General features: G+C 23.0%; 1 protein-coding gene across 2 annotated transcripts in view; it reads left to right on the forward strand.

The window, feature by feature from the left end:
• The window catches only part of unc80 (unc80, NALCN channel complex subunit), a 49,072-nt gene that overhangs the window by 2,304 nt on the left and 33,429 nt on the right, over nt 1-13,339 (forward strand). For both annotated transcript variants that reach the window (XM_089218067.1, XM_015509202.2), the window contains 4 exons: nt 607-655; nt 1,575-1,601; nt 9,311-9,331; nt 11,428-11,573. In XM_089218067.1, the coding sequence (XP_089074193.1) occupies nt 607-655; nt 1,575-1,601; nt 9,311-9,331; nt 11,428-11,573 (243 nt within the window). The remainder of the gene's footprint in view (nt 1-606; nt 656-1,574; nt 1,602-9,310; nt 9,332-11,427; nt 11,574-13,339) is intronic.

Below are 13,339 nucleotides of genomic sequence, written 5' to 3' on the forward strand. Positions count from 1 at the left end.
AAGAATCCTCCTAAGTTCAATGTGATAAAAATAATATAATAAATGTAAAAAATATTTTATAATTTTATAGTTAATAATTTTATGGTTTTCTAAAAATTAATTACCGTTTATATTTAAAATTAACTCCGACAGCATCAATAATTAATAGAAAAATCTATTTTGTAAAATTTTATTTTTCAATAATACAAATGAAAATGTAGGTATTTTAGTTAATAAATTCTACTAAAATACTTTTAAAAAGTATCCAAATAGTATTAAAAAAATTCCAAATAATAAAATACCATAAATAATTATTTTATCTTGATAGTTATGATTATTTTGCACACTAGTATCGTATTTTTATAATGTATATCATCGTTTATTATAATCTATGACATTATTTTATGTCAACCGTGATTAATCGTGATGTCAACATGAAAAATTACGAGTAATACTAAAACACAATATATATAAATACCTACATCATTATATTAAATAACTAGGCAGGCACTTCAATAAATTTACCGCCATAAACTCATAGTTATTTCAAAAATGTTACAATTGATTAATTATAATATTATTTATTATACATCATTATGTTTACTCTAATATTGCATGTATTTTTAGTGCGTTCATTCGACCTAAAGTTGGTAAACTACATGAAAATTCGTGTTTGGTAAGAAGATTTAGTATATATTATACTTATATTATTTATACATAAAACTTTCTAAAAAATATTTATTTTTTGGAATTTTGGTATAACAAATTGTGTTATGTTTTTCAACAACGCTGTTACAATAATTTTTAAATTGATTTTAGAGGTTTAATGTAAAAATTAAATGTATATTAGACACATAATGCATATATTATGCATTATTAAAGGTTAGTGATCAGGTCCGCTCCGTTTGTATTTTAGGGTCTCGTAAATTTTTATTTACTCTACGTGTACCTACTTAAGAAGCAGAATTCTTTAAAGTAGGCATTTATCAAAAGATTTAACTGTATGTAATTTTTAGGTGCAATTTTTCTTTACTGGGCTCTAGGCCGTTAATAATGGGGCTCCCTAAAAAATTGATCTATGAACTTTTGATGTGTCAGGCCGAAATTGCTAACAAACTCAATATACTTTATTTCATTGAACACGTATACCTTTATGAAGTTAAATACTATTAATACTCTTAAAAATATGCTTAGGATATGCCTAAGTAAACCTTTAATTCAAATCATTTAGTCTGAAATATTTCTTTACGGCATTATACATAAGACTAATTAATATAAACGTAAATACGATGTAAGTTATTAGGGAGTACCTATAATTACCTATACATATTATTCTCTGTAAATTTTATAAATATTTAAATTGTTTGATTTGTTTTAAATTTTGAAGTGCATTGGCTATATATGCATTATAATGCCATACATGATATTTAATTCTGAATATTAGTTAGTATTAGCATAGGTATCAAATATGTTGTACCAATTTTTCATATTATTTATAATAAACATATAATATTATGTTAATGTGATTGATATTAATATACTTATTTAAATCACCTTATAAATGTATGTTTTTTTTGTGCTGTCATACCATAAAGTTTTGTCAACACACAGCTGGACATCACGTAAGTTATTTTTATTAATCTATATTCAATATTGTCGTACAACTACTAGTTTATATTTCTTTTTTTTTAAATAATAGCTTTCATCAAATATTTGTTAAAGCTTAAATAATAAAAAATATATTTATATAGAATATTATGATATAACTGCTATGCCGCCTAAACCTAAAACTCGCCATTTATCAATTACCTACCAATTTAGTTTGAATTGTTGATAATTTAATATAATTAATATATTGTTTTCTTAGTAAAAAATGTTATTGCATATAATAATAGTTAATTGAATCAATAATTTTAAAATTATTGATCAATATATTATACTTATATGATGTTTAAAACTGCTGTTTGCCGTTTCTTATTATAATCTAGTAACACCTAATATTATTTAGCTATTACTTATTAAAATTGTTTCGATGACTTTAAGTACAAAAGAAAAATATATTTTACAGTAAAATTTAAATAAATAATTATGGTACCTATATCGTTTTATATGATAACAATTTTTCAAGTTGAATAAATTAATAAATATGTATATTATATTAAGGTACTAAAATTAATTATATTTCATACGTAAACTTTTTCTTTTTTATAGGTACATGAATTATTAAATATTTAAAAGAGAAATAGAAAGTATAATTATATAATATGTATTATTATATAATATACTCTAAAATAATAATTATACTTAGTATATTATTACTTCCTAATTTCCTATATAAATAATAAAAAAAAAAAACATTAGATTCCTTTAGAAACACAAGTTTTTTAAAATGTAATAAATATCTAAATAACAGTAATAAAGCGGATAAATGGATGTCGCTCTGTTGAACAGTAGGTTACAAGTAGGTCACTGTAATGAATGGTATTTGATATTAAATTTGAATCCAATGAAATAATATCATTGTACTCAAAAATGATACTGAGAGTATAAAATTAATCATAATTATAGTCCAAATATTTAAAAAAATTAATTGTGCGTATCCATTATAGAAAATAAAGATGCTTGAATGTGATGTCGAACAATTTCAAGTCTGTATGATTAATATTTTTTTGGATCGTATTGAAATAACTAAAATCATTATTTTCCATAGTGCCATTTTCTATAAGCTAATAGTAAAATTATTTTTATATGTTATTAAAATTTATTCTGTTATATCTTTCTTTTGTTTATCATAAGATTTTAAATTTTAGATTCTGAACGAAGTGATGAATGTATTGATTTTACAATGAAGTGTGTTTTTTTTTGTGTCTGTGTACAGCATAACTAGTCGAAATAATGCTTCGATTTCAAACTTTGGGGGTGGTTTCCGATGTAAAAGTGAATATCCTTGGTGCATTATAGAGGTCAAAAGTAAACATTTTCCAACAGTTTTAAAAAAAAAATCAAGAAAAACAAAAAAAAAATGACAGAAAAACGGGAATTTTTACGCAAAATCAGTTTCGACCAAATTGATTTTTTATATGGTTGTAATTCAAAAACTAATCACTGTAAATACTTGACATTTTCACCAAATGTTTATGTTAGTGTTATATATATACAGTTTAATTTTAAAAATTTTATGACTTTTTTGAGTTATTTATAGACCACTGAAATTTTCGATTTTTTTGAGAATTTTTTTTTGAAGTGTTGGTAAAAAAATGTTGGACGACCAAAAAAACTCGAAAATTTAATACAAGGTTCCTTATGAGTTGTTCTTATTGTAGCTAAAAAATATTAAAAATCGTAAGTCACAATTTTTTTTTATAAGCGTTTATAGTTCAAAATTTTACGAAATCTGTCGAAAACGCAAAAATTTGCAAGTAATTTTGAAGTTGAAAAATCATGAAATTTTTTTGTGTTTATAACTAAGGATTAAGAATACAAGTCTAAGTTTTCCATAAGTTTTCCTTCAAGTAGCTATAGAGAAATCTCGAAGCGTCATTATAGGAAAAATTTTAAGTGCGTTTGAATTTTAAATTTTTACCAAATAGCGTAACGATAACGATTTATCCTGAAACGATTTGAAATATTTGTTATTATTCAAAAAGTATAAGTCGTAGATACGTGAAAATTTTATCAGTTATTTAGATTGGCGTTTTCTTTACATGATTTAATTTTAAAAATATTTTGACTTTTTTTGAGACATTTATAGACAATTGAAATTTTCAATTTTTCTGAAAAATTTTTTTTGAAGTGTCGATAAAATTTTTTTGGCCCTATCAAAATACTTGAAAATTGAATACAAAGTTCCTCATAAGTTATTCTTATAGTAATTAAAAAATTATAAAAATACATAGACACAATTTGTTTTTATTAGCATTTGAAGTTCAAATATTGACTTAATAATACGTAAAAATTACGGCAATGTTCAAATTATCTTAGATAGAAATTCATAAAAGTTTTTCTTTTTAAATCTAAGATTTGAAAATTTAATACAAGGCGCTCCTATCATATTTTTACAAAAGCAGTTGAAAAATAAAATAAATATATATGAATTAATTTTTTTTTAAAAGCATTCAAAGTCTGAATTTTGACAAAATACATAAAAATTACGGCAATGTTCAAATTATCTTAGTTAGAAATTCATAAAAGTTTTTATTTTTAATTCTAAGATTTGAAAAATTAATACAAAACTCCTAACATATGTTTACAATAGCAGTTGAAAAATTAAAGAAATACATAGTCACCATTTTTTTTTATAAGCATTCAAATTTTGAATTTTGACAACATACGTAAAAATCACAAAAATTCGTAAATTATTTTATCCTAGAAATTCATAAAAAATTTTCCTTTTTTATCTAAGATTTGAAAATTTAATACAAGGTTCCTATAATATTTTTACAATAGCAGTTGAAAAATAAAAGAAATGCATGGTCACATTTTTTTTTACAAGCATTTAAATTTAAATTTTGACAACATACGTAAAAATCACGAAAATTCGCAAATTATACAAATCGCTAGAAATTTATACAAAATTTTTTTTTTAAATCAAAGATTAGAAAATGTTTAATAATCTATTATATATCCTAGACTGACAAATCATCTCCGTTCAGAATCGTTTTTCGTATACAATGATATCTATCATTGCATTCAAATCTAACCTACCCTAGTCAAAGGTCCACCCCACCACCTAATGTACAGCACAATGACATCCACTTACCCGCTTTTTTATTACTTTGTTTATATTGTTCCAAAAGCCCTTTGGCGTTTATTATAATAAATAAATATCCAATTAGGTACCTACATCTAAATTTAATTATCCAATATTTATATGAAAGTAATGTGACTATATAATATACACACTCTAAACTTTTTATTTTAAACAAGTAAGGAACAGTTATGAAGACTCTTATTAGGTAGGCGTATATCATAAAATATTTAAAATGGTTGGTAGTTGAATAAATTTAAATTCAATTTTAACACATACATGACAGTTTCCAACTTAACATTTACAGAACAGAGTGCTACCAACTTGCCCACTCTTTAAAAATTAAAAAGTAAAAATATCCAATTTTCAATTTTGTCAAAATTTGAACATCGGTCGACGGTGCTCAATATGTAACGATGCGACATTGCATATTCTTCGTTTGATAAATATTTTTAATTTCCATACAAACAACTTTATGAGGTAACTTGAATTGAATTTTAAAGATTTTTGACATAAAAACAAACATTTTACAAAATTAGTAAAAAAAATAAAACTTACCTATTAAAAATTACCCGACTTCTGTAACTGATCTGGTCACATGATCATACACGATTCCGTGATATCGTATGATCATGCATGACTTTACAACAGTACATATTATTCTGTTTGTTAATTGGTTTTATAAAATTTGTTTTAAAGTTATTTTGTTTTTTTTTTTTAAGTAACTATAGTGCAAAAAGTTTTGAGTAATTTCACATTTTTATAATATGTATTTACAACTTGTACTGATATACGCGTCAAAAAAATAAAATACAATTTTGGGTCAAAACGGTTTCAACATGTTATTAATATATACTTTTTTAATTTAAAGTAATTTTTCATGATATTTTTACATAGCTAGAATGTTTAATCAATTTAAAAGAAATACATTATTAATAAATCAAGGTATTTTTATTTTATATTCTTGATTTAATAGTACATGAATTTATTTTCTTTTTTATCTGTACCCCATTTTCCTTTACATATGGGGTAAAATATACTTTTTGCTTTTTTAGTTTTCAGGGAACTCAAAAAAACAAAATTTATTAAAATTTACTAAAAATAATAAAAAATTACGTATTATAACATGAAATGAATTATTAAAAGAATATCACGATAAATAAACAATTTAATTATATGAATTATATTATATGAAAAACTTAGTATCGCCGTTTTTCCCCCACGTTTCCGTAATTTTTTTATTTGATTATTTTTAGTATATTTACTTTTAATTTTTAGAATAACAAATTAATAAAAAATACCATAATTAAAACCAAAGATTGGAACTTTTTACTGCTTCTAAAGCTGATGTCACTCACAAAAACAAAATATAAATAAAAAAAACGCATCGTTATAAAACCAATACAGTGCGAAGCCAGAAATTTCCAAGAAGGGGCGGATGCTATGAAACATAATAACTTTAATGGATAAAAAATATATTTTATTTTAAAAAGTAATTCATAAAAAATCATATTCCATATTAACACAATATATTTTTCCTCATTTTATTATTGATAAACTTATAAAAAAAATATTATTAAGGGTTTCAAGGAATTACTAAATCTATAAAAACCATCGTTAAATCACTGACATAATATATTTATCGTTTCAAATAAAATCTTAAATTACTGTTACTTGTATGGCACTAAAAAATAGTTGTACCATTAGATCGTATATTTCATGAAACAATTTTTAATAGTTATACAAGGAACATATCATATCTTACTAAAGCAAGAGAAAAAATAAAAATGCATACATTTCTGGATATTTAGTTATTAATTGTCCACTTTTAAGCGTATATATATTTATATTTATTTATTTATTGAACCCAAAAGTTCAAAAACAGAATTGCATAAAAATAATAAATATGTGTATAGATAAAGTTGACATTTTAAATACACGAACATATACAGGGTGTATCAAATAGAACTGACTAAAAAAAAAAAAAAATATGCTAATTAAACGTACAACAAAAATTGTGAAAATTATATAATTAATAAATAATTTAAGAAATATACTCATTTCAGAAATAATATTTGAAAAAAGTTATAACGCACCAAAGTAATGTATGCAAAAAAATATTGATATTTTAAAAAATTCTAAAAAATAAACTAATTGATTTAGATAAATATTTTTACGATCAAAATATTTCTTTTAATTAAATTTACAAATTTGCTATTTTGAATTTTTCCAACAAAAATTTAATCAAATTTAAATTTTTTTATTTGTACTATTAAAAAAATGAAATTTTTTTTTATATTGTACATGTAGCGCAAGGGTCTCTTAATAATAAACAAAAAAAAAAAAAAAATTAAAAAAATATTAATTAGAACAAAAGTTATTTTGAAAGTCAGTTCTATCTGTTACACCCTGTATATTATAATGATCTAAAATGTTTTAGCAAAAATTAGGTTACAACAATTACAATAAAATAAATACATTAACATTATCATAAAATTAATTAGTCGGGAGACTAAAATAATCATTGTGTAATCATGCTTTTTTTAAATTAATTAATCAGAAGGTTTATTAGATATAATGGTATTTTGTTATATAATTTGTTACTTATTTTTTCAAAATGTCTATTAGATTTATGTTTTTTAGCTCTTTTAATGGAAAAATTGTTTTATTTACGTATCTTGTGGTAACTCCATGCATTATAAGTTGTATAATGCAGCTAAGAAGTAAAAAATATAATAATATACCTACCTACCTATTATAGAAGACCCAATTATGATATTTATAAATTATATAAAATAATTAATATTTGTATAAATAAAAGCTACGTAATAAAATATTCGTTAAAATGGAACTTAAAATGTCTATAAAAAAACTATAATTTTATTTTTTTTAGAATTGTTGGTTAAAATATTATTAACTATTTATGAGAATATTTATATATATTTAATTCATAGCTTTAAAAATTGAAAATTTTGTATTTTTTTGACTATAAACTAATTTTGAAATTTCGGTGAATTTTATAAAAAATTTAAATACTTATGAAAACAATTTTGCCTATCATTAATCATTTGTTTTTTATTTAAGACGCATGAATTTGAATACAATTTTGATTTTAAAACGATAAACTTTTTAAAAATTTTTATTTTTATGTAGTCACACGTTTTGGTATTGAATATTCATTGATTATTCAATACATTTATGAGGCAAAAGATTTTTTTTTAAACATTATTTATCTAAATTAATCATGTTTTAATGTAATTTGATAAATTATATCTGTGTACATAGAAAGTAAACGTTTATGATTTTTTTTTATAGTTGAATTATTAATTGTTTATTCTTACAATTCATACAATACTTAATGCAAAATAAAATGAATAAATATGTTGAGTAACATAATATGTATAAATGGTGACATGGGAATAAGTAGGGAAACCACTCAACAACAGCACTTCCTTTTCTGTAGCGTGACGGACTCAATTTGGAAAGCCATTTTTTAGGTAATAGCGTCCTTTTTTCAGTGTTCTCGATAAATAATATGGAATGATTGATTACATACAGGAGCTTAGGGGTTCTTAGTTCGGATAAAGTTTAGAATGGAATTTTGTTGCTATATGTTTAGTTGCTATACTATTTCATTTACTTTTGGGATTTGTAAATCCTTATGTAGTGCATTGTTGGTCATAAACGACGGTACGACGTGACTTCGGTTATTTGTCTAACATCATCTATCAACTATAATTTGTGTATTGGTCTCATATTGTAGCCTATAGCGTATAGATTAAGTTTTAAATTAAAAATATATTTTGGCCAAAAGTCAGTACTTAAGTCAGTGTAAAACTGTGTACTTACTTATATAATATTATAGAATAATTTAACATAAAAATGAATATAGAGCACACTGTATTATATAGGGTGAAAAAAAAATGTACATTGTAATCAAGTTAAACAATTCGAGTTACCAGTTATATTTTAATTCTATCTCTGTCTTTTAGTATAACATACCACCGTATATTGTAGTACAACTTTAATGATTATTAAATGTTCAATAATAAATGAGGTACCCTTTTAAAAATTTTTGTTCTATATTTTATTAATTATATTAATATATCTTATATTTTTTTTAAATCTTCTGTATAATAATTATATTGATAGACAACAGTATGCCATTGTATTTCATTCAATTATAATTAAGCGAACAAAAAATACAATTAGGAACCAATAATCATATAGGTACACTATATCATATAGATATATGAAAGTAAAAGAAATTATATATTTGTTTGGCTGGTTAGGAATATCGTTTCGTGTCCCTGTTAGCACATCTAGCTACGTATTATAGTGTAACGAAATGGTAAATTCATTATATTTATTCTTATTGGTGTTGGTTTAAACTTATATTTTCAGTAGGTATAATATTTATAAACATTTTAAAATATTAATAGAAATCTTTCTATTTATAAAAATATTTATCAACTATATTTAATTATATATTAATTATAAATTCTTAAATGGGATAATGAAATATGTAATATATTATATTCTGTACGGCTTATTATATAACTTAATATTTAATATATATTTCAGGAAATGAAAGAAGCATGCAAGGTAAGAATATTTTTAAATTATAATTTTACTCATGTTATTACTACACATTAAAAAATTAGCAATTAAAAATAATATAAATGTCTTCAATACATAAAACTCGGGTACGGAAATTTAAATTTTACAACTTTTTGGGAAAATAATTTCTGGTATATTTGTTGTCATAGTTACGTATTTTGAAAGGTCTAAAAGTGATCAACATTTTCACTTTACTTTAAATATAATTATAGTTCCAGTGCTCGAAATGGAAGATTTTACTAATTGGAACGCTTATGCAATGCCTCACGCGATTATGGGAGTAGTAATTTAGATCAATTTTTTTTAAAATTTATGCTTATGAAATATAAATACTTATAAAAATATGTTAAGCTAAAAAATAGAATTTAATAATAATTTCCTAGATGCTTTGTAATTTTTACAATTTTATTTTACGTTTGCGACTTGCAGTTAATTGTAGCGTAAATACTGAAGTGCCGCAGACTTGAGCCTCCCTCCAAAATATCAAATATCAAAATATCAAAATATCAAATTGGAATTTTTTTGCTAGCCATTACATTTTTGAGAAAGTAAAAATGCTCCAATTTTCTACTTTAGTAATATTTTGAAAAATGAATCTCATTGGTGCTTTAAAGAAGTCGAATTCGAAAATTGTGTATGTTGTAAAAAACGTCGGGAAAACCAAATTTTAATTTTAAAAAGCAGATAATAGGGTAACGGTAACGCTATGCTTACATTAATAATAGTTCAAGGGTCATTGTAATGGTTGCGTTAAATTTAAATTCAATAATCATTGTATGCGAAAAACGATTCTGAGCGAAGAAAGTCTTTCAGCCAATAATATTATTAAGTAAATTTTTCGACATTATTGTGATTGAATTAATTAACTTTTACAAATATATATAGGCAATAATGCTAAAATAGGTTAATTTAATTATCGTCCCAAAGAAATTGCATTAAAAATGTCATTGTGTGTAGACTGTTTACAACATAACAATGTATTCTAAAAATTTCAATTAACCACGTGTAATATTTTTAAATTATAACAAATTAACTAAAATCGTTATTTTTGGTTTTAATATAAAGTTGAGCCTAAATCCACAATGATTTGTTTTGATTGTCTAGAGTTAAAATTATAAAGTTATTTTTCAGTTACAAATTAATAAAAATTTTATTTCATAGCTTTAATATTTAAAAAATTAGTGAAAGATCCCCATAAGTTTTCTATCTTAAACAAAAAAAATGTTTACCGGAAAGTAACTTGAGTTTCTCAACTTAGTATTTAAACTTTATAATAATTAAGCATTTGAGTTAAACATTTTTACGATATTGGATGTTTTTATTTAATCAACGTTTTTGTTATCAAATTGCCGTCAACCGACTTTTGATATTTTTTTGTAATTAAAATTCGAATTGTGTATTCACCATAGACATATAATACAATCTATTATATGTCTATGGTATTCACAATACGTATTAACATTGTATATTTACATATGAAATTTTAACATTTTAACCAACCAGAACGTCGTTTCCGTACGCGTCAATCCATTTCGAGCACTAATTAGATCAAACACCTATTATGATTTAAATAAAATATAGTGTACACACATTTTCATTATTTTTAAAAGGTGTACGTAAAATACGAATCGAAAACAGTTTTAATTTTGGTATAGATAATTGAATATCATGACAGCCGTGGTAGATGTAATATAAATTGTAGGTATCACATTATCTAATAAACATTTTTACTTATGTTTTGATAAAACTTGATAATATTTTAGATACAATTTCAAATTCATATTCGTTTATACATTTTCAGGTTTTCAAATTTTTTTAAAAATAATTGAATTAACTGTTTAGGAATTAATATAATTTTTTATAATAGCTTAAAATTTGATGAACTGAAATAAATTACCTACCAATTAATTTTTGGCAGATTTATTTTGAAAAAAACTGTAGTCGTTTTATGTATTAAGAAGTTTAAAATTTAAATACTTAGATAATCATGAGGTTTTCTCACCAATTATATTTTATACATATTATAATTAATTTTTTAATTTTTTAATTGTCTAATTTGTTTTAATTATTTTGACTCTTAGACTTTTGAACGGTTATTAGTACTAGACTCCCAAATTGACTTGCCACAAAAGCTAAAAGACGAAATTAAATTATTACCCAGATGGAATATTATTCAAGCTTCATTCCCACATATACTTCATTCTACAGCAGCTATTCTTCAAAACAGGTACTTAATTTAAAATTTGCGTTTTATTTTTTCCTATATTATAGATTATCATGATTTATTAAAAAACCAATTAAATTATTTTCATTTATGATATTTATAAAATATTAATACTTGAATGTAATTCTATGCTTTGTAGCTTAATAAAATGTTATTTTATATAAATATCATGATATATATATATATTATTTTTAGTTTTTCTAAGCTGTTAATTGTAATGAGGACATTTCAAAAACTGAACAAATCTCATTCGTTCCAATTTTAAAATAAAATTGTCTAATTAATTTCGACGATGCTTTATGAATTTTTATACATGATTTCATTTAAATTTAAATGGCCGACATTGTAATTGTATGCCTATCCAACAAGTGAAATCTTATAAAAGTTCTATTGATAAAAATAAAAGTTCCCACATATTGTTGTATAGGTTATCATAAGAGTTATTGACATTGTACATTACATTTAAGTTACTTAAGCCAAATATTTTTTTTATTTATTTATTTTTTTTTGTAGAAAACCTTATTTATTATTTAATTGTTAAAATAATAATATAAATTATATTATAATAATCAGTATAATTACTAAATTACATTGATCAAATGGGATAAGAGATGGATTTATTTAAATTTAGAACTTTGACGGACGTGAGCAAGAAAACCAATAGCAATATATGTAAAAAAAATATGTTTAAAATTTTTAAATAATGTTGGTTGTAACTACCTATATTATTTTAACTATAAGATTTTTTTATTATAAAATCATTTCGTCTTATGACCATTTTATTTTACGTCCTCTCGAAGAAATTTCCTAGGATTGCGTATAACAACTTACGGGATATTAATGGATGTTCATTAGAACGGAGTTTTGCATTTAATCTTTTGTATTTTTGAAGGCTAGTTTAGTGACGGCTGGGATTAGTAAATACTAGAGTAATGCATTATTGTTATTTGTGAGCACAGACATACCTCTAATACAACTTGATGGTGGATTTCATATTATGCTTCCATAGGAACGTTGAAGTCATGCTGACATGTTGTCGTAATGTCATGTGGATATGTTAACAAAATAATTCAATAGATAAAAGAGAGATTGATCTATACTAATCAATCATATTTACGTACCTATAAGATATACATATTTGTTACACACATATATATGTATATTATCAATCATGACATTTTATAAATATCCTCATGTTGGCATATGGCTTCCTACTTTGACATTATTTTATAGTCAGCTATCTTGTTGTTTTATACTCCTATTGTATACTTAATTTTTAGTCAAACACCACGTGTCGCGACTTCAGGTTATTTTTTGCAGACAAATTGATCGAAAAGCTCGCATTAGTTTTTCACTGAAGGGCGAACCTAATGAACCATTTAAATATTAAAACCATTTCACTGCTACACTATTTATGTTATGTAATCTAGCTGTGCTATATAAAATTAAATATTTTTTATTTTTCATATTTCTGAATCAATATATTAAACGAAAATGTATAGGCAGTTAAAAAATGTTTCAGACCAAAATTGACTTATTTATTTTAGTTTAAAATTATGCGAAATAGGGTTTCTTATATAATTATTGTCCATATTGATAACCGAACAATATAGGTACAATCGTGTCATTTTGGTTATCACTAATCACTATAAATAATAATAATTTGTGATTTATATCAACGGATATGAAGATAAAAACACAGATTTTGTACCGTTATAATTGTTTCATGGATTGAAATTATTAAAGATGTGATTTAAAATTTGAATTTT

The sequence above is a fragment of the Diuraphis noxia genome, unplaced genomic scaffold, assembly GCF_037042655.1.
Source record: "Diuraphis noxia isolate RWA-SAM2 unplaced genomic scaffold, SU_Dnox_SAM2 contig0001, whole genome shotgun sequence".
In the NCBI taxonomy this organism is placed as follows: Eukaryota; Metazoa; Arthropoda; class Insecta; order Hemiptera; family Aphididae; genus Diuraphis; species Diuraphis noxia.